This window comes from Malaclemys terrapin, chromosome 11 (assembly GCF_027887155.1).
Source record: "Malaclemys terrapin pileata isolate rMalTer1 chromosome 11, rMalTer1.hap1, whole genome shotgun sequence".
NCBI lineage: Eukaryota > Metazoa > Chordata > Testudines > Emydidae > Malaclemys > Malaclemys terrapin.
In genome coordinates, this window is record NC_071515.1 from 17,489,201 (window position 1) to 17,515,408 (window position 26,208).

General features: G+C 47.6%; 3 protein-coding genes across 3 annotated transcripts in view; all 3 read left to right on the forward strand.

The window, feature by feature from the left end:
- Positions 1–4,735, forward strand: part of C11H2orf80 (chromosome 11 C2orf80 homolog) — a 29,643-nt gene extending 24,908 nt beyond the window's left edge. Inside the window, exons 10-12 of the mRNA XM_054044667.1 lie at positions 2,408–2,495; positions 3,132–3,247; positions 3,386–4,735. Of these exons, the coding sequence (XP_053900642.1) occupies positions 2,408–2,495; positions 3,132–3,247; positions 3,386–3,463 (282 nt within the window). The 3' untranslated portion in view covers positions 3,464–4,735. The remainder of the gene's footprint in view (positions 1–2,407; positions 2,496–3,131; positions 3,248–3,385) is intronic.
- Positions 4,736–12,233: 7,498 nt separating this feature from the next.
- LOC128845726 (gamma-crystallin B-like) lies at positions 12,234–14,501 on the forward strand. The gene is made up of 3 exons (XM_054044669.1): positions 12,234–12,291; positions 13,208–13,447; positions 14,171–14,501. Exons 1-3 carry the CDS (start codon positions 12,283–12,285, stop codon positions 14,444–14,446), a joined length of 525 nt encoding a protein of 174 aa, XP_053900644.1. The 5' UTR covers positions 12,234–12,282; the 3' UTR covers positions 14,447–14,501.
- Positions 14,502–19,937: 5,436 nt separating this feature from the next.
- On the forward strand, positions 19,938–22,801 carry LOC128845503 (gamma-crystallin B-like). The gene is made up of 3 exons (XM_054044274.1): positions 19,938–19,964; positions 20,376–20,615; positions 22,526–22,801. The coding sequence occupies exons 1-3, from the start codon at positions 19,956–19,958 to the stop codon at positions 22,799–22,801; spliced, it is 525 nt and encodes a 174-aa protein (XP_053900249.1). The 5' UTR covers positions 19,938–19,955.
- The last annotated feature ends 3,407 nt before the right edge of the window (positions 22,802–26,208 follow it).

The window sequence follows — 26,208 nt, forward strand, 5'->3', positions numbered from 1 at the left end:
AACATATAAAAGCTTTCTGTGTTTACGTAATTGACCTTCAGGGAGCTGGTCTTGTTCCTGAGAGGGAGCCAATTGTCTCTTTCTCCTGTACTTTTTCTCTGCGCATCAGCTGAAGATAGTCCCCAGGCTAAAGGACAGAAAAAGAAAATTGATCTCTTTTGTCTGCGCAGGACTTGATACCAAAAGACACCAGATAGATCTGAATGTGTTCTCTTAGCAACTCAGTAACTGAGCTACTGTATGTACGCACAGACAACAAGCATTCAGCGGACATCACTGGTTTTAGGCCCTGGCTTCCAAGCTAGAATAGTAAGGTAATACTCCAATCGTAGCGGTTTAGTAAAGCAAAGCACTTCAGCACATGCTCAAGATTAGACATGTGAGTTTCCCCACTGACTTCAATGCGACTATTCATGTGCTTAACCTTAAGCGTGTACTTAAGTGCTTTGCTAGACCAGTGCCACAAAGGTCACCATATGTGATTTTTAATAACCACAAGTGGCCAGGACCTCGGTTTTCTGAGATGGCACTTCTGAGAGCACAGTGGACCATGCTGATATAGATTTATTGTTAACTCAAAAGGAAAGTATGCCACTTGCCAACAGCATTGCCAGCACAGGCCTACTGGGTGCCACTGGGCAAGTTGGTGCCTCAGTTTCCCTATCCGTGAAGCACTCTGAGATCTATCTGTGAAAAGGGCTAGCTAATATAGAGTTTATCAGTTCTGATTATAGATCTTCCAGCCATGTGTCAACCAACCCTGTATAGCTTGTGTCTCTGATAGGATCCCAGCACCAGGAGCTGCATCCTGCACCACTGAAGGGAAGTCAATGGGAATGTTAACATTGACTCGAGTAGCAGCAGAGCTGTAGCCCAAGTAGAGTTCCCTCGGCACAGCAGAGCTCTCTGCTTGCAGCAAGTGGTACCTGACTCCTACCCCAACTGCTCCCTCTACTCCCTGGCGAGGGGCGGGGGGGAGGGAAGGGACATGTTGGGGTGTGCCAGGACAGAGGGGGAAGGGCAGTGTGTGCCTGGGCTATAAAAATTCACCGCTGGAACAAGGTCCCATAGGGTCCCCAGCCAGCTGGCCTAAATTAGAGCAGCCCCGGAGATGCTCTCGTTTATGCTGTATGCCAGGGCCAGCACAGATGCACCAGGAGGATCACAGAGGTAAAACTTTCTCCCTGTTGGGCCTGCTAAGCAGACCTCAGCATAGGAGAAAATCTGGGCCTACATTAGTAATTGCTCCCATACTTCAAAATCAGTCTTTGCAGACTTGAGTTCATGACTTTGAAAGTATTAGGAAAGCTCCCACCTGTTCCAACAGCACACTGCGGTAGTCTATAGGTAGCTTTAACATACTTGGTGTGGCTTAAAGTAAGTGTTACCAAAGCAACTGCCAAAGTTACTGTGGAATTGTAATCAGATTATAATAAATCATATAATTAGCAATATCTCTAGTGCACTTATAAAACAAATCATTCGTGCCTGGCCTTATTAATATGGACTGCCATCTGGTGGCTGGATAGGGTTACTGCTATGTTCGGGCACAGCCACGTAATCTGTAGAAAAAAGGTGACATGGACCAAATTCCTTTGTTCTTGTTGATCCAACATAGGGGGATGGAAATTCCATCTGGTTTGTTTTGTGGAGTTTCCTGGGAGTTGTATGATAGGGGTTCCACTTAACCCAGGGATGGTCTGTTTGTTTTATGGCCTGGGAAGCTCTGTACCTCCCTTCGAAGTGGGGGCTCTGCAGAGTGCAGCAGTCAAAGCAGGTTTTCTTGCCAGATTTCCCGACTTGCCTGCTCATGGCATTTGCCATAGTGCTGCCCCTTTGGTTGGTATTCCCATGGCTGGAGCTCCTGATCTGCTTCCGATGGAGACAAGGAGAGATTTCAGATGAAGCGGTTATGCTGTTTTTCCTCTCATCTGCTGTCACTCTGAATTTAGCTGTGATGCTTGGAGCAACACCTGTCTCTGAATAGTGAGTAGCTTGTAGCTCAGGGATAGATTCTTGCTGGTGATGCGGTAGCAAAGTTGCTTTGATAATAATATAGTCAGAGCCTCTGTCTGCCTATTTCTTTGTTTATATGCAAGTCTTTCCACGCTTCTTTGCTGGAAGGTTCCCAAATATCACGGTGATGGGTACAAAATCAGACCCTGAACAGAGCACCTAAACCAAGAGATGCAGGAGTTATCTAACAAAGGATATCAGCACTGCCAAGCCACTGGGAGAGAGCAAAAGAGGATGGGAAAAGTTAGAAGTAAACATTTCAGAAACATGGACGAGATCCAAGGGAAAATACCAGGAATTTGTAATAATATACTCAGGGCTGTAAAGACTATAAAATAGACAAGCAATTGTACAATTTCTCATTAACCTCTAAGTGTTATTGTCCTTCCAGGGTCACTGGATTCACCCTTTCAACCTCTCTTTGCATCCTTTTGCCATGCTGACAGCCCCAAAAGCTGCAGAACATGCCTGGAAACAGAGTAAGCATGTTTTGCCTCATCTCACCCAGGGATTTAAGCAGAGGGCTGGGAGTTCGGAATCCTGAATTCTAATTCCAAGCTTGCCACTGGTTTACAGCAAACCATTTAACCTTTCTGTCTCCCCACCCGTGACATGGGGATAATAATGCTTACCCACCTTTGTAAAGTGTTTTGACATGTACAGGTGAAAAGTGCTATATGAATCTGACCCAGAGCCCATTGAAATCCATAGGGGCCTTCCCACTGAAGTCAAGGGTCTTTGGATCAGGTAGTGTAAGTGCAAAGTATTATTCCAAATGGATCATTCCTTGCTGGTTGGATAGTGACGTAATAATGGCTTCGTTGGCACGGTCAGATAGTGTTTGTCTTTAACACATTTGAAGAGACACGTGAGCGGTCTTGACCTTGGACTAGATACTGGACTTCCGCAGTAGTTATAGTGCAGGCCAATATTAGTCACAAAACAAAACTGACTACTCAGAATGTACCAAAATGAGAACCACCCCCAAGACATTAGGGATGGAAAGAAGCTGACAATGGCAACCTTCCCTCTGAGCATGTATTGATGCAAGGTAGGAAATCGGTAAGCCATCTGGGAATCCTTGATGACTATGAGTTGATATTCTCTTTGCCAAGGTGTCAAGTTTCAAAAGGCAGCAGCAAATCAACATGCCACCACCAATTCAACTAGAACAAATAAGGACTGCAAGCAATCAGAATCTCCATCAACAGCAAATCAGCCAGACAACAAAGTAAGTCTAAAAATACAAACCAGGTCAAACCATTTCCCTTGTATCTGCTGGATAGACAAGCTGATGAACTTGTTGCCAGCGGCCCAGTGCCACACTGTACGTGTGCTTAACAGCTCAATGTTTGTTTGTGTCCTGCAGGGGTCTAGAAAACAGCTTAAGCAAGGAATCTTTCCAGAGGACCTTGCACCGAAGAGTGGAAAGGAAGCAGAGATGTAACTATGGGTACGTCTTCACTTACTGGAGGGTCCGGCGGCAGGCAATCGATGTTCTGGGATCGATTTATCGCGTCTGGTTTAGACGCGATAGATCGATCCAGGATCGATCCTGGAAGTGCTCGCCGTCGACGCCGGTACTCCAGCTCGGCGAGAGGAGTACGCGGCATCGACGGGGGAGCCTCCGTGCCGCGTCTGGACCCGCGGTAAGTTCGGACTAAGGTACTTCGAATTCAGCTACATTATTAACGTAGCTGAATTTGCGTACCTTAGTCCGAAGTGGGAACTTAGTGGGGACCAGGCCAAAAAGCCAAGTCTCATGTAGGGTGACAAGACAGCAAGTGTGAAAAATCGGGATGGGGTGGGGGGGTAATAGGCTTCTATATAAGAAAAAGTCTCAAATATCGGGACTGTCCCTATAAAATCGGGACATCTGGTCACCCTAGTCTCATGACTCTTACCCAAGACAGTGGTGTGCAATTCATTTTTGAGAGTTGGGGAGGGTTAGTCCCTAGATTTTGGTGAGGTGGGTGTGCTACTTTTGTATTTGAATGGCTGTTTTAGCCCCCTTGGCTCGGTTATGGAAACAGGCCGCCTACCTCAAGGTGGAGCACATTATCCTCATGTTCATCTTTAAGTGTTACTGTTCCTTTCCATATTAGTTGCCACTTGATTTCTTGAAGGGGTGAGCTAAAGCTAGCAGTTGTACCCCTAGTTTTCAACACAGCTTTCACATGGTCGCTTAGCATTTCTCCATCCCTTTTCTGTATCTTTAATAGCTCACTCCCATGCTGATGTAGGCCCTGATTCAGCAAAGACCTTTAGCACGCTAACAAGACCATCTTGGTTCAGCAAAGCAAGTGCTTAAGTCCCATTAAGTCAATGGGGCTTCCGTGCTTTGCAGAATCAGGATGCCTTGCTCAATCAGGGCCACAGGGTCTGACCCAGTTCCTATTGAAGGCAAGGAGAGGTTTTCAATTAACTTTAATATGAGTTGTATTAGGCCCAATCTGAGTAGAAATTCTCATTGATAAGGGACGTTTCTGATGCTATGGACAGAGTGATATAGTTATTCTTTATGTTTTATCTTGCACATTAAAATGCTATAGGGTTAAAAACAACTAAGAATAGCCAGAGCATATCCGTCAGTACAGACAATTGTCTCAGAAGTGCCTAGCTATGCTGGTGTGTCGTACAGTTGCATTAATACAAGCCCCAGGCATGGTATTGTATACTAACTATGTATGCAAAAGAAAATAAAACCTTTAAAACAACACGGGGGTTTTTTTGTATTGCCCATTGGTTCAAATGCATTGTGTTTTGTTTATGGATTGCAAGGGCAGCTTTGCAAGAGTTCCAGAATGAAACCAGGTACAAGTCGCATCTTGCTTTGTTTTGTTTGAAACACGTAGGCTATGTCTACACTGCATCCAGGAGTGACCCTTCCAGGCAGGATCCACGGACTCGTACTAGTGGGGCTTGCACTTGAAATAGCTGCAATTCAGGCTCTCAAGCCTACGTGTGGGGGCTTTAACGTGCTGTCTGCACAGCTATATTTAGAGCCCTAGTGCAAGCCCTGCCAGCACAAGTCTGTCGACTCAGGCTGGGACGCTCACTCCTGCCGTCTCCATTCCCACAGGGATGAAATGACTTGCCCATGATCACTCAGGAAGTTGGTGGCAGACTTGGGAACTGGATCCAGATCTCCTGAATCCCAGTCCAATGCCTTAACCACAAAATCATCCTTCATCCCTGCACTACACATGCTGTGTGATCATCTTTGCCTGCTCATGCTACATTTTAAAAAGTGACGCCACATCTCTCTCCAATCTGAGACAAGCTGAAGACGAGTGTAGAACTGCAAAAACTACACTATATTTTGAACTGGAAGTGGAAAAAAACTGACGCAACAGACGAAGTGACTTACTGGTGTTTTGTTTGCTTTTCCTTGCTCTCTCTTGAACCAGACGTAAAATATTGTCCCAACTGAAGTCAGCGGAAGTTTTACCATTAACTTGAAAGGAGCCAGGATTTCACCCCATGTATTTACCACTGGTGGAAGCAAGATATTGAACTTGATGGCCTGGATTCAGCAAAACATCTGATGTGCATAAGTGCTCTGCTGAAAAGAGATGGACTTAAGCACTGACTTAAAGTTAAGCACAGGCTTAGGGGTTGTGCTGAACGGAGGCCTATGTTGTTATTCCAATACTTAAGACTGATTTTACCCAAAAATAGCAATGTAAGGACTTTTCTATAATTAACCAAACATTGAAATGCATTGAGCTAACCCCTTGAAAGCCAAAGCAAAGAGAAAGATTCCCTTTGAATGAATTCATTACAATTAAAAAAAACACCAACACCACACACAATCACCTGTCCCTAGTCACGTGAAAGCTAGAACAATGCAGAGAGGAATATATTCAAGGGCTTTACTTGGGACAGATTAGTATACGATGACTGCTTTCTGCGAACTGACCTGAGATAAAAAGGAACAGTGCACTATGGTGAAACTTAAACAAATGGGTGATTTATCTGCATTATTCTAGTACTCTCTTTATCAAAGTATTGCCATGGACTTTAGTTTTCATTGGCTAAAACTTGCTGCTGATGATAAATAAAACTGTGCTGTATGCAGCCCCTGAGCAAATCAAATGGCACGTGATGAAGAGGGAAAGTTTTGCCCTACTGTGCTAACATGCACATTTTTTACAAATAGTTTTAATTCATCGTCTTTGAGGCCAGAAGGGACAATTGATCATCTCGTCTGATCTCCTGCTGAACAAAGTTCAGACCTTCACCCACTGATTCTTTTCCTCTTTGATATCCGTGTTCCAGATGTGTTGCAGTTCATTTTCCTGCTTTCCTCCCCACCCCTTTTCCATCTGTGTTGAACCTCTTTATATCTAAAGTCTCCATCCTGGAATGCTCTCCATGCTGAAGTCAATAGGGCTCTGCACAACCACAGTGGTCTGCCAGTGAGGAACATACTACAGGATCAGGGCCTCAGTTAGCATCTTCAGGCTCCCGTTTCATATTCTAGTGGGGTTGCTGAGGTTATCAGAGGAAATATACCCCAGAAGTGTTCACTGTTTGTTACATTGTCTTCTGATCCCAAGGTATGGCAGATGACATGCCTCCTGGACTCCTCAGCCCTGATTCTAGGAGCAAACACAGTTGATATCTCTTACCCTGGTTGAGAAATGTACCCATTTATTAACTTATTTAATGATCATAGGTGTGCAAGGCTTTTCAGCAAACATTTTCAATCAGGCCCCTAACAAGTCAATCAGAACTGGGGATGCTCAGCATCTTGGAAAAATTTGGCTAATTTTTCAGGTGCCTAACTTTAGGCACCCCTGTTTGAAAATCTTGACCTTATCCTCTCACTTGCTGATGGGAAGAAAGTCTCTTGTGAGTAGATGCCTCACTGCTGCATCAAAGCTGAGAGTACACAGAAGAGACCACTGAGGGTGTGAATCTGGCAGCAGAGAGGAGAGTAGGATTTAGCAGCACAGAAGTGAGAGACAGAGAAGATACAGGTGTATCTAAGTGTGTTAGAAGGAGGATGGTCCAGCAATTAGGGCACTGCCTTAGACTATAGGAGACCCGCGTTCAATTCCCTACATGGCCATGGACTTCCTGTGTGATCAAGGCAAGTCACTTAGCTTCTCTGTACCCATCTGTAAAATGGGAATAATAGCACTCCCCTACCTCTGAAGGGTGTTGTGAGGCTAACTACATTAAAGACTGAAGCACTTTGAGATCTATTGATGAAAAGCGCTATGTAAGAAATTGGCATTATTAGTATTAACTGGTTACCAATTTCAAGACAATTCAGACCTGGACATTATGGGCTTATCTAGATTAGGAAAGTTTGCACCAGTGTAACTATATCAATTGTAATTGTTCCAACACAAAGGTCAACACATTGCAGCAGTGCAGAAACAACCACAATGTAGGCAACACCTAAGTCCATGAAATCAAACTGGGCCCACGAGCCAGCATAATAAAACAAATATTATGCCACAATAGCTGTAAATTATTTCTGTATCTAGAGTAATATTTTATATTCTGATTTTCCCAAGGAACAACATGTTGCCACAATGTCTCACAAAACCAAACTGAACAGGGTAAGCAGAACCTTTGCAGGGCTTCTGACATGCTTGACATTAACATATCCAATGGCAAATGAAACCAACTTTCATACAGCACAAATAATGTAACACAGAAATCACCAAGCATACAGCAGCATAAAGTGTGCCCGAATAGCATCACCACCTACTCAATGAACATGGCAAAAGCTGACAGGGACGAGCCCTTTGAGGAATGAGTAAAATGTGAATGATGCTGATACAGCCTGGCCCACTCGGTGGGAGGAAGACATCTTCCAGCCCTTCTCCATTGAGGAGGTAGAGAGAGCACTGTTAGAGGGCTTTCCCTTCACCCTCTCCCCTGGTTCTTGTCACGTAGACAGAAAGCAGAAGACCAGAAGTCTGAAGTGCAAACAAAGCGATGTTTATTGGGGTTAGTTTTCAAGAAAGCATATTCCGAAGCCCTTCACACCAGTCGGGCTTATCTCTGTAGGCTGATCGAGTCTGTTCCCCAGTGTTCCCTTCCCAGCTCTGACACTACAGAGTGTTTACCCCGTGTCCCCTTCCCAGCTCTCATGCCGCAGAGCGTTTACCCCGTGTCCCCCTTCCCAGCTCTCATGCCGCAGAGCGTTTACCCCGTGTCCCCCTTCCCAGCTCTGATGCCGCAGAGTGTTTACCCCATTTCCCCCTTCCCAGCTCTCATGTTGCAGAGCGTTTACCCCATTTCCCCCTTCCCAGCTCTGATGCCGCAGAGCGTTTACTCCACGTCCCCTTTTCCAGTTCTGACACCACAGAGCATTTACCCCATTTCCCCCTTTCCAGCTCTGACGCTGCAGAGCGTTTACCCCGTGTCCCCCTTTCCAGCTCTGACGCCACAGAGCCTTGCCTGTGTCCCTGTTTCCCATTCCCCCCTCTTAGCAAACATGATTCCAATTTCCCTTCCTCCATTTCCTGTTTGACCCCAGTTTATATAGTAATATTCTCAGCTATACCTTAACCAATTATTTTACTGAAATTTAACTAACCAATCCTAACATATTGTAACATAATTTTCTAACCAATTATATCCCAGTACCCTAATTAACTTACACCTAGCAAAAATAATTATACAGCAGACAGAAACAATTAGAGAACCAGACAGATTAACAATAGAAAAGTGCGGGCCTGTAACGATGCTGCCTCTGGCGGGACACAGCTGAGAGTACCAATTCAGGACAAATTGCTTAGAGCAGGGCAGTTACAGCCCAAGGCTGGGGTTCCTTTGCACACCAAGGCAAACCAAACCAGCCAAACAGATTAGACTTCAGTTTTACCCCACTGGCTATCCAGAAGTCATACAAGCAATTCCCTTAGACACTCCAGTTTCCCAGTATCACCACCAGTGCCACTCATTATGGGGACAAATGGTTATGAAAACCAATACCCCAGTAAAAGAAAAAGGGTTCTCCCAATCCCAAAGGACCAAGCCCTAGACCCAGGTCAATATACAAATCAGATCTTACCCACAAATCACGCTGTTGCCAATCCTTTAGAATTTAAAATCTAAAGGTTTATTCATAAAAGGAAAAAGATAGAGATGAGAGTTAGAATTGGTTAAATGGAATCAATTACATACAGTAATGGCAAAGTTCTTGGTTCAGGCTTGTAGCCATGATGGAATAAACTGCAGGTTCAAATCAAGTCGCTGGAGTACATCCACAGTTGGGATGGGTCATTCAGTCCTTTGTTCAGAGCTCCAATTTGTAGCAAGGTTCCTCCAGAAGTAAGAAGCAGGATTGAAGTCAAGATGGAGGAGCTGCAGCAACCTTTTATAGTCTCTTGCCATGTGGCCTCGCTTTCTTTGTTCCAAAGATAAGCTATCCAGCACATGGCATGAAAAAACCTTATAGTTCTGTCCATAGGCATGTCCCTACATGCCTTGCTGAATCACAAGGTGTATCTGCCATCTCTCAATGGGTCAGTTGTATAGCTGATGGTCCTTAATGGGCCATCAAGCAGGCTAGGCAGTGCTGATGCCAAATTGTCTGGGGTGTCACCCAGAAGCATAGCACAAGTTTGAAATACAGACAGTATAGAGCCAATACTTATAACTTTAAATACAAAAATGATACATGCATACAGATAGCATAATTATAACCATAACCTTGTTTTATACGCCTTATTTGACCCCATTATACAAGATTTGGTGCCACTACAGGACCTTGGTTGCAACAATGATCTATATGGTCCCAGTTCATGTCAATACCGTCACAGGGCCATATAGATAAAACAATACAGAAATGAAGGTTTCACAACCACAACCATTGATAAGTGATTTCTTGCCAGACAGGATGCTATCAAACGAATTTTTTTTTAACCATCTTAAGATCTGTTTCTTTATCTTGTGGTGATGGGCACTATCAGGATAGGATCGTCTTCCTAACAGTCCAATAGCACCTTATTTCAGTGTGACTGGTTTGGGATGGGAGGATGTGACTGTTCGCTTTCTAGCTTATGGCTGTCCCTGCTTCTTAGCCAAAGGCCTGAGCCTAAGAACAAGGCCTCAGACTCTCCTAGTGAGAGGAGGCCGAAACACAGGCAGACTGTGATTTTGATTCTTTGTTTTTATACCCGTGTAACTAGCTAAGTGATAAAAATACACCTAAGTTCTTAAAGTATAGGCCTTTACAGGCAGGCCTGAATATCTATATTCATACAGGCACTGAGCTATATGAAAGCAGGAAAAACCAGAAATGCTATTCCATCTTGGTAAGAAGAGCATGCAACGACTGTCAATTTTCGTATTTAAAGTCATCCAAGAGAACAAGATGCCTAAGATATGGTGGAAAGCTTGGGTGCGAGCTACACCAAAATCAGGAAAGAACTATTGCCTTCCACCTAGCTACTGTCTGACCAAGACATTTTCCGACTTAATAGGAATACTTGTGACCAAAGTTCTTGTTCTTGCCACCTATGTAGAAAATGGTTTCCTAAAGAATGAAGACAGCGGCTGTTTCTCCTGACTTGATGACAGCATATGATACAGTCTGGCACGTTGGCTTGCTGGTCAAGATGTCAAAGATGTTACTTTGGTGGATTGTTATGGCTACAGAAATGAGGCTTCAAAACAGACAGTTCCAAGCACTGCTAGGAAATAAACTGAGCACCTGGAGGATTCAGAAGAACTAGCTCCCGCAGGGATCTGTTCTTGCCCTAACATGTTTTCAAATGACCTGTCCCCAACAATCTCCAGGCCATTCAAGTATGCAGACAACATCTGCCTAGCCTCAAGAGACAAAGATTTCAAAAAGATTAAGGACAACCTGATCCAAGATATTGCAGCCATCAGTGGTGACTGTAAGAAGTGGAGACTTAAGCCCATCACATCAAAGACAATGTTGTCATGTTTGCATTTCACAAGAACACGACATCTTCTTGAATGGAGAATGGCTGGCACATGACCAAAAACCAGTATATCTAGGAGTCACTTTAGCTTGCACACTTACCTATAAGGACCATATCACCAAGATAGCTCAGAAAATTAATAGCAGAAATACAAATGTCTTTAAGAGGCCGAGCTCAAGTTGAGGAGTTCACACACAAACAGGCATAGCTTGGCACTAACTCTCTGCTATTCAGTTGGAGAATACTGTGCTCCTGTGTGGTTAAACTCTCCCCAGACAAAGCTAGCTGATGCGCAATTGAATCGAATGATGAGAATAACAGGGACTATGAGACCAACAAACTCCAAGTGTCTGTGAGTCCTCTCTAATATCCTGCTTCATAACATCCAGGCATTATATTTCAGTAAAAAACCTCCTTGACACAATCCAGAAGATAACCACTAGTGCCACGTTTCAAAGATAAATGGGAGGTGCCTCGACACTGACTCATCAGCAGATGATCAATTTGGACGAAATTATTGACCAGCTCCATAGTGGACGTTGTCACACCAGTGAGCAAAATGGGAATGAGCTACTCACTCTCTAAGAAACCTTTTACTCATCACTCAGCCTGATGGGAGACTGCCAGGCTTCAGCCTACTACACTATCTGTAATACAAGCTCAACCATTTCAAATGTGGAGTGATGAGGTGCTGGAAATGACCACCCCGGGGACTCAGAACAGCCCTCTGTGGCTGCGGGTGGGGTGGATGCTGCACACCTACTGAACAGCTGCTCATTTCATGCTGGTCTCTCAGGAGGACGTTCCAGACTCCATACATCTGACCCCAAAGCTACTGAATGGCTAAAATACGCGTGATGTCTACCTAAGCCCTTTTGACATTTTTTTTTTTGACATACACATTTCTGTTTTTATCTCCCTGTGTTGTCGTTTGAACCCTCTTCCATCTTTATTGTACCACTTCTGCATCCACTTATAACAATGTAACTGCAGAGACTCTATAAAGAAGGATTGTTGATGCCATCACATCCAGTCCGCTCTGTCACTCGGCCAGAAGTTTCTCCCTTTTCCTGAACTGTGTTGTCTTCAATGTAAAAATGGCTGTGCTGACAGATCCAGGGTCCGGAACTGGTCACTGGTAACAACTGGAATATAACCTGTTCCCCACTACACAAAACCTATGGACACTAGTACAAAGAGTGAATGAGACCCCAGAGTCATGAGTTCGCTCTATGAACAGAGAAAACACTTTTGTTAACGTGTGCACACTTAGCACTGGTTGTGAGGTATAAAAAGGCAGCTACCCTGCTGGAATACTGTGGCTTGCAGCCTGAATCCAGCTACGATGGGAAAGGTAAGAGAAACCTGTCTGGATTGGATTGTTCAGTATGCAAGTCAGATGCCAGGGACCTGATTCTCTCAGTTACACCAGAGTTAGGGTATGTCTAACGGTAACAGCGGTGCAGCTGTACCAATATGGCTGCGCCACTGCAGTGTGTCTGGTACAGACGCTGCATGCCGACGCGGGAGCGAACCACCTCCGTGAGCGGCATAAGCTCCCTTGGTGAGACAGTGCTGTGCACACAAACACTTATGTCTTTGTAAGTTATGTCACTCGGGGGGGGGGGGAATATTCACAGCTGACATGAGCTATACTGTAGACATAACCTTAGGGCATGTCTACACTTACCGATAGATCGGCACTGCTGCAATCGATGCAGTGACTGTTGATTTAGCAGGTCTGTTGAAGACCTGCTAAATCGATGGGAGAGCACTCTCCCATCGATTTGTGTGCTCCACTTCCCGGAGAAGTGTAAGGGAAGACACAGTGCAGTGTAACCACTGTGGTAAGTGGATCTAACTTTGTTGAAATCAGTTACATTGTTCACCTAACTGAACTTGTGCAACTTAGATGGATTTATTGCAGTAATGTAGACCAACCTTTAGTCTGTTAATATCAAAGGAGTTACTCCTGAGCTATACCTGTAGGAGAGGAATTCAAGAATGCAGAGGTAGGGGAATTAGCATCTGTATTAATCCCTGTATATTAAACACTCAGAACCTGACTGTGCTCTCACTTACAGTCATGTAAATGAGGATCAATCGCACTGAAGTCACAGGGGTATATCAATTTATCACAAGAGTCAGTAAAATGTAAGGCCCAGACACTTCAGGCTTAGTGTGCTGAACGGAGGGAAATTGGAATGCCAGGACGCAGTCACACTGTATAGGATGTTACTGAAAACTCTGCCATTTGTTTCTCGCACTAGATCACTCTTTTCGAGGACAGAAACTTCCAGGGCCGCTCTGTTGAGTGCAGCAGCGACCGGCCGGATTTTCAAAGTCAGCTCAGCCGCTGTAACTCCGCCCGCGTGGAAAGTGGCTGCTTCATGCTCTATGAACGTCCCAACTTCCAGGGACAGCAGTTCTTTCTGAAACGGGGGGATTATCCTGACATGCAGTCTGAGGGTTTCAGCACCTCCATTAAGTCCTGCCGGATGATCCCACCTGTGAGTTCAATTTTGCTTTTAAAAAATGGCAGCGTTGCCCAAGCCACCGTCATAAGGCACTTGTTTGATCATTTTCAATTTAGCTACTAAGGACTAAAAACAAGACCTGCTTTCTTCCTCCTAGTGGTCGTCCCTCCAGGATGGCTGTGGGGACATTGCAGGGATAAGATAGGAAAGCTTCCACTACTACTGCCTGTTCAGGGCCTGCTGCTATTCTATGGTTAACCCTATAGACAGGAAATGGCAAGATACATTTTCCTTCCTTAGCTCAATTTATAGATATACTGAGCTCACTGCCCTCACAGTGGTGTAAAACAAGGAGTAACTCACTGATGCCCACAGAGTTACACCAGTGTGAGGGGAGAATTGGACCCAATATTTTCTGTAACACTTTAGAACAAAGTTGCTTTTCTGTTTCCTTAATCCTCGGGCTGCTGAAGCCTGAAACAGTCTGAACCTACTGTAGCTATGGGAGCACTGTGCTGGCTAAGGATTGGCTAGAGTTGTACCCATCTACCCTCTTGCACCTGGATGGCTCCCTCCTCCCTGCCCCAGACATACTCCCTGCACCAAGGGTGGGAGTCATGGCTGGCGTAGGTCTGAGTCAAATGGGTGGATGTGCTTTGCAGAACTGGAGCAGTGCACAGGGCTGACTCAGGGCCCAGGATCACAGGCAGCCAGCCTGCTGCAGTCACTATTACCCTGTCTCATTTTCTGTCACAGCACAGGGGCACCTACAGGATAAAGATCTATGAGAAGGAGGATCACAGAGGCAACATGGTAGAGTTAACCGAGGACTCTCCACAAGTCATGGACCAGCTACGCTCCCCCGAGATGCTCTCTTGTTCTGTGCTGGAGGGGTACTGGATCCTTTACGAACTGCCGAATTACAGAGGCCGCCAGTACCTGCTGAGGCCAGGGCAGTACCGGAGATTCAGCGAGTGGGGCTCTATGAGTGGCAAAGTCGGCTCTTTGAGACGTGCCACTGATCTCTACTGAATCAAGATGCCTTTTGTCTGGAAGGGTCTCAATGAATAAAATGCTTTAGCAACCATTGTGCTCTCAGCGTGCTGTTGTAAGTGTACTAAGGGGAACTCGAGGCTTGTCCTGTGTTCTTGGGCTACGGTATCATCTTCTGAACCAAATGCTGCTCCTCATCTTTCCCTGCCCTCCCCCAGCATTGCATAGCTACTTCCAACTCAAAGTGCCCAATGCCAAACACAGGGCTCCGGGCTAGGCAGCCACACAAGGGAATACAGGGGGACCTCCAGGGCAGGCCTCACCCAGAATGCAGTGCAGGAGGCCGAGCAAAAAACTGAAACATCCAGGACTCGGCCCATAGAGAGGACAACAACCACAGATACGTAATTTAGATCATAATCCTCCAGTCCACCTTTGGCGAGAGATTTGGAGCTAGAACTAGAGAGGCACTGGGCTGAGCTCCAGCCTTCACTCCCTGGCCAGAGGGCCCTGGAAGCATCACCAGCGAGCAGCAGCCAGAGCTCCCTCAGCCACAGAGCTGGGCACCCAGGTGATGGCAGAATCAGCCACATCCCTCTCTCAGCCGAGGGACAGTGCCAGCCACAGACCTCCCACCAGCCAGGGGCCGAGTCTCCGGCCAGTTACCTGAGCACCGATCCAGGGTAGTGCTGAATTAACTAGCCATAGACACTACAGGCCTGGGATGAGGGCCCTCGTTCCTGGAATTATCTGATTACACTGGGACTTCCAGTGTATAATGAAAGCTGAGGTTTCTGTCCAGTGGCGTGTAAAGCAAAGCTGAAAATATGACCCAGGTGAAACCAGCGCAGGGACATCTGCCCAAGTCTGCAGCCAGCCTGAAACAATAGCTCTGAGAGGATTGAACAGCCCCATGCACTTGTGTGAAAAATCCTCACCGCTGAGCGACACAGTTCCGTCCACCTAACCCCTCGTGCAGACAGCGCTATGTCAGCGGGAGAGCTTCTCCCCTTGACATAGCTACTGCCTCTCGGGGAGATGGATTAACTACACCGATGGGAGAACACTTTACTGTTGGTGTAGGAGCGCCTGTATTACAACCCTACAGCGGCACAGATGAGCTGTGCAGAACTTTTAGTGTAGACCTGCCCTATTTCAATAGAAATCTCTAGACAGACTGCCCAAAACCTGTTGGCATTCTGGAAGCAATCGGCATGGCCTCTGGGGGACAGCGTGAGGCCCTGATCCAGCAAAACACTTAAGCGTGTGCTTAATTGAAGCTCGTGAATAGTCCCGTTGACAAAGTTACATATGCGCTTAAGTGCTGTGCTGTATTGGAGCTTGTATTAAACAGCCTGTCATGGGGTTCACTCAACACTGGGGGTACCTCTTTGTGGCTACATCTGGGGATCAGCACTCACCCGCTCTGGCACCCCCTTCCATCAGTTACCCTTCTTTCTGTCTTGATGACTCAGGGTGCTCCCTCTTCCTGCTTGGCCCTCTGGCTAGATCACCGTATAGTCCCCTCTTCCGGGGTAGCAAAGTCTCTCCAGACCAGCTGACCGGTGGTGGTCTCCCACAAGCCTGTGCCACTTGCCACTGACTGGTAGGGGAACCCAGGCACACAGAAATGCTGCCTAAATGTAAAAACAGCCCCTCTAGCACCTGGCATTCAATCTTTAAAAAATGCATGCCCGCAAATACTTTCTAAAAAGTATTAAGTATACAGATGACAGTAGCCACCATATACTCAAACCAGAAAAGGTTAGCAGCAATCAAAGTATAAAACAAAATGCTCAAACACTTTACAGTACAACCAGAAAAGTAAGTTATCTGTGTATGGAAAATTAGCAGAAGTTATCAGTGTACTGAGAAAAAGAATCTCACTCTAAGCTTACCGTTGTTCTGGACTTGAATTATGTATTCAGAGGAGCTGTGCAAATGCTGACATAGTGGGCACAGAACAAATATCAGGTTACCAATAACAGGGAAATCAAATTCAGTACTATGTGGAAAATGCTAAATAATCTTGCCAAACAGTTTAACAAAGTGGACATGGTTAAAATTAAGGCACACACAAAAAAAGTGTCCCTAGTTATCAGGAAAAAACAAAAACCCAGACACTTATCCTAGCAATCAATAATGCAGCAGACACAGGCCCGCCCTGGCCATGGGATACCATTTGGAAAACTATCCCTGTAACAGATTTCACTTGAGGCCAGCAACAATCGCAATAAGGTAAAAAGCAGAGCGGCTGCAAAGCATTCAACAACAGGATGTGAAGTTAGGACCCCTTTGGGAACAAGCCTCCAGCCAAAACGAATGTAGGTCAAAACTTAGAAATAAAGCAAGAACTCCTCTGTGTAAAATCAAAAAATGGTTTACTATGGTTGGCACCACAAAATATGCAAACAGATCTGCTCTTGTGGGTGCATGGGCCCACTGCAAACAGGCAGAGGCCAAAGACAAGTTGTCAACAATGGGAAAGGGATCTGTAGAGGTTCCTTATCTGTGCCAGACACAATCCAGCCATCAAAGAAAGTAAAAAAGCTCTTCTGAGATGGGTCCCCAGAGGTTCAAGGAAAGATCAAATCTACTGTACTGGGGAGCTGCCGTTAGCACCAAGGGGTAACAAGTATGTGCTAGTTATTGTCAATAATTTCTTACATTGGGAGGAGATGGACATCCACACTAAATATGTGACTGTCCTAATGAGAGCGGAACAATTGGTGGGCAACGTGTTCTGTGGGGAGGGTGAGGGGGCGGCTAAGGTTATTGACTCAGAGAATGGGAGCGGATTTGTGGGGTCAGTTGTCAAAGAAGTGTGCACCTGGCTGGACGTAGATCAAAAGGTTCCCCTTCCCTGTCACCCAGCCAGCAGCAGGACAGGTTGACTGAATAAACAGGACCATCAAATCTAAGCTTAAAAAAAAAAAAAAGGTGTGTGGGGGGGCGCTGCAGCAGACAACAATTGGGATGAAGTGTTACCGATGGCACTAACACATGAGAGCTACGGATGCAAATCCACAGGCTTTTACTTAGGGTTGCCAAATTTCTAATTGCACAAAACCGAACACCCTTACCCCATCCCCCACCCTGAGGCCACGCCCATGCTCCACCGCTTCTCTGAGGCCCCACCCCCACTCATTCCAGCCCCCCTCCCTCAGTTGCTCACTCTCCCCTACCCTCATTCACTTTCACTGGGCTGGGGCAGGGGGCTGGATTGTCAGAGGGGGTGAGGGCTCCAGCTGTGGGTTTGGGCTCCACGGTGGGGCCAGAAATGAGGGGTTCAGGGTGAGGGAGGGGACTCCAGGCTGGGGCAGGGGGTTGGGGTGCTGGAGAGGGTGAGGGCTCCGGCTAGGGGTGCAGGCTCTGGGGTGGAGCTGGGGATGAAGGGTTTGGAGTGAAGGAGGACTCTCCGGGCTGGGGTGAAGGGGGTTGGATTGTGGGAATGGGCTTAGGGCTGGGTTGGGGTGTGGGAGGGGGTGCGGTCTCTGGGAGGGTGGTCAAGGCTGGGGCAAGGGGTTGGTACGGGAGGGAGTTCAGGGTGCAGGAGGGGGCTCAGGGCTGGGGTGTGAGTATGGGTGGGCTGGGGCTGGGAGAGAGTTAGGATGTGGGAAGGTATTCCAACTTGGGGCATGGGGTTGGGGTGCAGGAGGGGATTCAGGGTACGGGCTTTGTCCAGGTGGCGCTTACATCAGACGGCTCCCAGTCGGCGGTGCAGTGGGGCTAAGGCAGGTTTCCTGCCTCCCTGGCTCTGCGCTGCTCCCGGAAGTGGCCGGCATGTCCAGCCCCTAGGTGGAGGTGCAGCCAAGTGGCTCTGCACGGTACGTGCTACCTGTGCCCGCAGGTGCCATCCCCGGAGCTCCCATTGGCTTTGGTTCCTGCGTGGAGCTTCCCTGATCACACCTGTGCCTAGAGTCCGCAGGGATATGCCGGCCGCTTCTGGGAGCAGCGCGGACCCAGGGCAGGCAGAGAGCCTCCCTTAGCCCTGTTGCACCGCCGACCAGACTTTTACCGGGCCGGTCAGTGGTGCTCACCGGAGCTGCCAGAGTCCCTTTTCGACCGGATGTTCCTGTCAAAAACCGGACTCCTGGCAACCCTACTTTTACCCCAATGAGGCCTGATGGGAAGACCAATGAGACTGTGGAAGGATATAATTAACCCAGTTCCAGTCTATCTGGCTACAGAGGCCCTGTCAGAAGCCAGGGTACAGGGCTTGCAGATGGAGATTCTCCAGCTACAGAGGAGTGTGGTGGTGGAAGAAAGGACAGGAAAGTGTAAAAGACCAAGGAATGGTTTGATGCCAAAGGAGACCTGACTGAGCACCAAGTGGGGTCTAAAGGCTCCCTGCAAGCCTTTCCCAAAGGTAAAGTGGTACGGTATGGGCTTAGGGTTGCCTCCACTTGACCCCTCCGTATACTTCTTAGTCCTGGGAGGTATTAGTAAAGCAATACCCCTCACTTAAGAATTTAAAGCAACTACAAACTGAGAGGCCCACCCCATCTCTATTCAGTTTACAAACTTCAAGTTTGTCAGATGTGTCTCCAGGAGCATGGCACCGGCAGCATTCTCTTTAAGCATTGAATATATTTTTGCTTTGAATACGGTTACTGAAACCCTTTATATTTCAGGACACACATTTAGTTCTCAGAGCCATCACTGTTAAAATATAAAGTTGCTTAGTGAATAAATGAGACACTGAAAATTTTCCTGGGCAGTAAACAGCTTTTGAATATCTAAGCAGCCAAAGTTATATAATCCAAGGGTAGAGAGTAGCTGCCCAGTACATATTCTACAGGCATGGGGAGGAAATTCCCAGCATGGAGACAGAAAGAGGGATTAAATAGAGTGGGGGAAAAAAAACAGAAAAAGATAGTGGAGAGAGAAATATACATTAGTACCATACAATGACCACATGTAGGGACTCAGAACAGCCCTGTGGGGCTGCGGGTGCAGATGGACGCTGCACACCTACTGAACAGCTGCTCATCTCATGCTGGTCTCTCAGGAGGACATTCCAGACTCCTGCTTGAACCCAGAGCTACTGAATGGGTAAAACACGCGTGATGACTGCCTAAGCCCTTTTGACATACACATTTCAGTTTTATCTCCCTACTTTGTATTTTGGCATCTGAACCCTCTTCTGTCTTTATTGTACCACTTCTGTATTCACTAGTAAAAATGCAACTGCAGAGACTCTATAGAAAAGGATTGTGATGGCATCGACATCCAGTCCCCTCTGTCACTCGGCCAGAAGTTTCTCCCTTTTCCTGAACTGTGTTGTCTTCAATGTACAAATGGCTGTGCTGACAGATCTAGGACCCGGAACTGGTCACTGGTAACAATAGGAATAAAACCTGTTCCCCACAACACAAAACCTATGGACACTAGTACAAAGAGTGAATGATCCCCCAGAGTCATGAGCTGGCTCTATGAACAGAGAAAAGACTTTTGTTAACGTGTGCACACTTAGCACTGGTTGTGAGGTATAAAAAGGCAGTTGCCCGGCTGGAGTACTAAGGCTTGCAGCCTGAATCCAGCTACGATGGGAAAGGTAAGAGAAACCTGTCTGGACTGGATTGTTTGCTAGGTCAGTCTGAAGCCAGGGACCTGATTCTCCTCTCATTTACATCAGAGTTAGTCTCTTGATTTCAAAGGAGTTACTCCTGGCCTATACCAATAGGAGAGGAGAATCAAGAATGCAGAGCTAGGGGACCTACTCCCTCAATTAGTCCCTGTATATTATTCTCTCAGAGCTCAATTCTGCTTTCGCTTACACTTGTGTAAATGAAGATCAATCCCACTGAAGTCACAGGGGTATATCAGTTTATCATCACTGTGGGTAAAATGCAAGGCCCAGACACTTCAGGCTTAGTGTGCTGAACGGAGAGAAATTGGAATGCCAGGACGCAATCACACTGTATAGGATGTTACTGCAAACTCTGCCGTTTGTTTCTCGCACTAGATCACTCTTTTCGAGGACAGAAACTTCCAGGGCCGCTCCGTTGAGTGCAGCAGCGACCGGCCGGATTTTCAAAGTCAGCTCAGCCGCTGTAACTCCGTCCGCGTGGAAAGTGGCTGCTTCATGCTCTATGAACGTCCCAACTTCCAGGGACAGCAGTTCTTTCTGAAACGGGGGGATTATCCCGACATGCAGTCTGAGGGTTTCAGCACCTCCATTAAGTCCTGCCGGATGATCCCACCTGTGAGTTCAATTTTGCTTTTAAAAAATGGCAGTGTTGCCCAAGCCACCATCATAAGGCACTTGCTTGATCATTTTCAGCTTAGCTACCAAGGACTGAAAACTAGAACTGTTCTCTTCCTCCTTGTCGTCATCCCTCCAGGATGGCTGGGGGGACATTACAGGGATAGGATAGGAAAGTTTCCCCTGCTACTGCCTGTTCTGGGCGTGGGTACAGCTGTCCCGTAGTTAAGAATATGGACAGTGACCGAGAACATACTTTGACTTAAAAAGAGAAAATGTTTCCGTAACTTCTGGGGATTTGGAGATACACTGGGCCCAGTCCTCTCACACTGGTGTAAAACAAGGAGTAACTCCTTGAAGCCCAGAGAGTTATACCAGTGTGAGGGGAGAACTGGGCACAATATTTCCTTTGACTCTTTAGAACAAAGTCACTTTTCTGCTTCCTTGATTCTGGGGCTTCTGAAGCCTGAAACGCCTCCCAGCAGAACTTAGTGTAGCCTCTGCCAGCAGTTCTCAACTAGAGCTTTGAGCAACTTTCAGGGAGTCCTCCAAGCAGGGCCAGCATTAGACTCACTGGGGCCCAGGGCAAGAAGCCAAAGCCCCACCGCCCCGAGCCCCACCACATGTGCCTGAAGCTGAAGCCTGAGTAGCTGAGCTTCGCAGGGCCCCCGTGGCACGGGGCCCTGCTTGCTAACCTCTAATGCCAGCCCTGGATTTTATATGCAGAAAAACAGTCATTGTGGCACAGGGGGCCGTGGAGTTTACACAGCATGTTAGGGGGCCTTTTGTGGGGCAAGCGTGCCCCGTCCCTTCTTGGGATGGGGTGAGGGTAATTATGGCCCTGCAGCTTAGTCTACACGATCATCCCTTGTCTTGGGATAGCTTGGCCTATGGCTAAAAGTCAATATGGCTTCCCTCTCTCAGGGCTGGGTGTCCTTGTGGCCCAAGTCAGCAGGGCTGCCCTGTCCAGAGGAGCTGCATGGCCCAATAGCCAGAGTCAATATAATGTCCCTCTTCAGTAGAGCTGTTTGGTCTGACGGGCCGCTCAGGAGACTGAGCCTGTGCCCTTCCTGCTCCACCAGGTCACAGCTCAGGGCCCTGACAGTGGCAAGTATGCCGGCCACTGGGTCAGCGGGGAATCCACCCAAAACACACAGACACCATTCAGTACAATGCCTAGTCCCCCTGAGCTACTTCCTACCCTGTCCCTGGTGGAGTCGTCCTGGAATCTCTGATGTCCGTAGGCTCCTCAGCCTGTGCGGCTCTCAGCAGCTCCATCGCTCCTTGGGCACCTGCAGGTGCTTGGGCATTGTCCTGGATCCCGGCGTCTCTGGCTTCTTCCTCTGGGGCCTCAGCAGTTCCCGGGCTGGAGCCTGGAGCAGGAGTCCTCCCTCCTCGGCAGTCAGCCCTGAATGAGCTGGGCTGCTCCCTTTTATACCTGACCTCCAGCTGGAGCATGCCCAGCAGGGCCGAGGGTGCGTGGCCTCCTCAGCCCAAAGAGTAGAGTTAACCCTTGCAGTACCAGTGCAGGGCAAGCAGGCTCCATCACAGGGCCTCAGAAAAAGAAAGATTGAGAACCCCTGGCCTATGGGATCATTGTGCTGGCTGAGGATTGGCCAGCGTTGTACACTGCAGCCCTGTCCCCTCTTGTGTCTGGTTGGGCTCCCTCCTACCCACCCCAGACATGCTCCCTGCACCAAGGGTGGGAGTCAAGGCTGGCAGAGGTTCGACTCAAATGGGTGGATGTGCTGCCTTTGCAGCATTCAGGGATTCCCCTCCTCTGGGGACCAGAGGCAGCATTAAGTGCCCTTTGCATCACTGGAGCAGTGCACAGGGCTGACTCAGGGCCCAGGATCACAGGCAGCCAGCCTGCTGCAGTCACTATTACCCTGTCTCATTTTCTGTCACAGCACAGGGGCACCTACAGGATAAAGATCTATGAGAAGGAGGATCACAGAGGCAACATGGTAGAGTTAACCGAGGACTCTCCACAAGTCATGGAACAGCTACGCTCCCCCGAGATGCTCTCGTGTTCTGTGCTGGATGGGCACTGGATCCTTTACGAATTGCCAAATTACAGAGGCCGCCAATACCTGCTGAGGCCAGGGGAGTACCGGAGATTCAGCGAGTGGGGCTCTATGAGTGGCAAGGTCGGCTCCTTGAGACGAGCCACTGATCTCTACTGAATCAAGACACCTTTCGCCTGGAAGGGTCTCAGTGAATAAAATGCTTTAGCAACCATTGTGCTCTCAGCGTGCTGTTGTAAGTGTACTAAGGGGAACGTCGAGGCTTGTCCTGTGTTCTTGGGCTACAGTATCATCTTCTGAACCAAAAGTTGTCCCTTGTTTTTCCCTGTCCTCCCCCAGCATTGCATAGCTACTTCCAAAGCCAAACCCATGGCTCCGGCCTAGGCAGCCACACAAGGGAGTACAGGGGCACCTTACCCAGAATGCAGTGCAGGAGGCTGACCAAGAAACCAAAACATACAGGACTTGGGCCATAGAGAGGATGACAATTGCAGATTAGATCATAATCTTCCAGCCCACCGCTGGCCAGAGATTTGGAGCTAGCAGTAGAGTGGCTCTGGGCTGAGCTCCCGCCCTCGCTTCTTCACCAGATGGCCCTGGGAGCATCACCAGGGAGCAGCAGCCAGAGCCCCCTCAGCCACCAGGCATGGAGCAGGCAGAGCTGGGCACCCACCTGATGGCAGGAATCAGCCACATCCCTCTGCCAGCCGAGAGTCAGTGCCAGTCACAGCTCTCCCCCCAGCCAGGGACCGTGCCTCGGGCCAAAGTTACCTGAGCACCGATCCAGGGCAGGGCAGGATTAACTAGCCATAGGCACCACAGGCCTGGGTCCAGGGCCCCAGCTCCTGGAATCATCTGAATACTCTGGCACTTCCACTGTGTAACGAAAGGTGTGGTTTCTATCCGAGCTTGAAAATATAACCCAGCTGGAACTAATTCAGAGATGTCTGCCCAAGTCTGCAGCCAGCCTGAAACAATTGAGAGGACTGAACAGCCTCATGCACCTCAGTGTGAGGTTAACTGTAGTAGCCACCAACACCAGCCCAGCAGAGGACTGTGGGAGGTAGGAGAAGAAGAATGCTGCTGGCCCAGTCCACCCACCCAAGCAGATACACCCAGGCTCAAGGGCGAGGCCTGGAAGCTACCCTACTCCTATCCCTTCATCTTAGGGTTAGAGGGACAAAGGACCTGTTCTCCATGAGTTTGGAGGGCCCTTGCTCCCACTACTTGGGGAGGGAAGGGCCCCATACTTCTGTTCCTGTCTCTTTTGGTGGAGAATCATACAGAGCTTTCGATGGGCTAATGGAGGGGGAGCCATGCAGCGCTCCCCAGCCTTACCAGCAGCAGATGTACTTTGAATCCGAAAAGACTGTTACATACAGTAAGATGAGTCGTGATCCCTGACTCTCTGCATGGACAGTGGTGCGAGTTCACAGTTTTAGAAAGACTAATCTAGTCTATAAAACTACAAGGTTTTCTGTACGTACAGTTATCGGTGTACCAGGGACAAGATTAAATACAGAAAACAAGAGAAAAGGCAACAAGACATTCAGTTTTAGCCTGACCCCTCAGGCTACAGTACAGTCCCTTCATGGGGACTCCATGGGTCAGGCCAAGTTGAGATTTGCACTTCGATCAACGATGCAAGCTTTTTTCTATGCGAGAAGCCCAGCATTGTAGCAAGGTGCTTGTAATAAGAGCTACACAGTATTATCACCAATATCCTGTTGCCAGTACATTCCATAGTCATATGGTTGACTAAGGTCGGGTCTACACGACAGACCTACATCAGTATAACTACGTCACTCAGGGGTATGAAAAATCCACACCTCTGAGCGACAGTTATACCCACCTAACCCCTCGTGCAGACAGCGCTAAGTCAGCGGAAGAGCTTCCCCCATTGACATAGCTACTGCCTCTCGGGGAGATGGATTAAATACACCGATGGGAGAACACTTTACTGTTGGTGTAGGAGCGCCTGTATTACAACCCTACAGCGGCACAGATGAGCTGTGCAGAACTTTCAGTGTAGACCTGCCCTATTTCAATAGAAATCTCTAGACAGACTGCCCAAAACCTGTTGGCATTCTGGAAGCAATCGGCATGGCCTCTGGGGGACAGCGTGAGGCCCTGATCCAGGAAAACACTTAAGCGTGTGCTTAATTGAAGCTCGTGAATAGTCCCGTTGACAAAGTTACATATGCGCTTAAGTGCTGTGCTGTATTGGAGCTTGTATTAAACAGCCTGTCATGGGGTTCACTCAACGCTGGGGGTACCTCTTTGTGGCTACATCTGGGGATCAGCACTCACCCGCTCTGGCACCCCCTTCCATCAGTTACCCTTCTTTCTGTCTTGATGACTCAGGGTGCTCCCTCTTCCTGCTTGGCCCTCTGGCTAGATCACCGTATAGTCCCCACTTCCGGGGTAGCAAAGTCTCTCCAGACCAGCTGTCCGGTTGGTGTCTCCCACAATCCTGTGCCACTTGCCACTGGCTGGTAGGGGAACCCAGGCACACAGACATGCTGCCTAAATGTAAACACAGCCCCGCTAGCACCTGGCATTCAATCTTTAAAAAAAATCGTGCCAGCAAATTTTTTAAAAAGTATTAGAAATACAGGTGACAGTAGCCATATACTCAAACCAGAAAAGATTAGCGGCGATCAAAGTAAAAAACAAAATGGTCAAACACTTTACAGTACGACCAGAAAAGTAAGTCAGCTGTAAACACAAAATTAGACGAAGTTATCAGCGTACTGAGAAAAAGAATCTCACTCTAAGCTTACCGTTGTTCTGGACTTGAATTATGTATTCAGAGGAGCTGTGTTCATGCTGGCATAATGGGCTCAGAACAAATATCGCGTTACCAATAACAGGGAAATCAAATGCAGAACTATGTGGCAGTTGACCTAGCAGTCAATAATGCAGCAGACACTGGCCCGCCCTGGCCATGGGATACCATTTGGAAAACTATCCCTGTAACAGATTTCACTGGAGGCCAGCAACAAATCGCAATAAGGCAAAAAGCGGAGCGGCTGCAAAACATTCAAAAACAGGACGTGAAGTTAGGACCCCTTTGGGAACAAGCCTCCAGCCAAAACATAAATGTAGGTCAAAATTTAGCAATAAAGTAATAACTCCTTTGTGTAAAATCAAAAAATGGTTTACTATGGATGGCACCACAAAATATGCAAACAGATCTGCGCTTGTGGGTGCATGGGCCCACCCCAAACAGGCAGAGGCCAAAGACAGGTTGTCAACAATGGGAAAGGGATCTGTAGATGCTCCTTATCTGTGCCAGACACAATCCAGCTATCAAAGAAAGTAAAAATGCTCTTCTGAGATGGGTCCCCAGAGGTTCATGGAAAGGAGATCAAATCAACTGTACTGGGGAGTTGCCCTTAGCACCAAGGGGTAACAAGTATGTGCTAGTGTTGTCAATGCTTTCTCACATTAGGAGGAGATGGACATCCACACTAAATATGTGACTGCCCTAATGAGAGTGAAACAATTGGTGAGCAATGTGTTCTGCAGATGCGGGGAGGGCCTAAGGTTATTGACTCAGACAA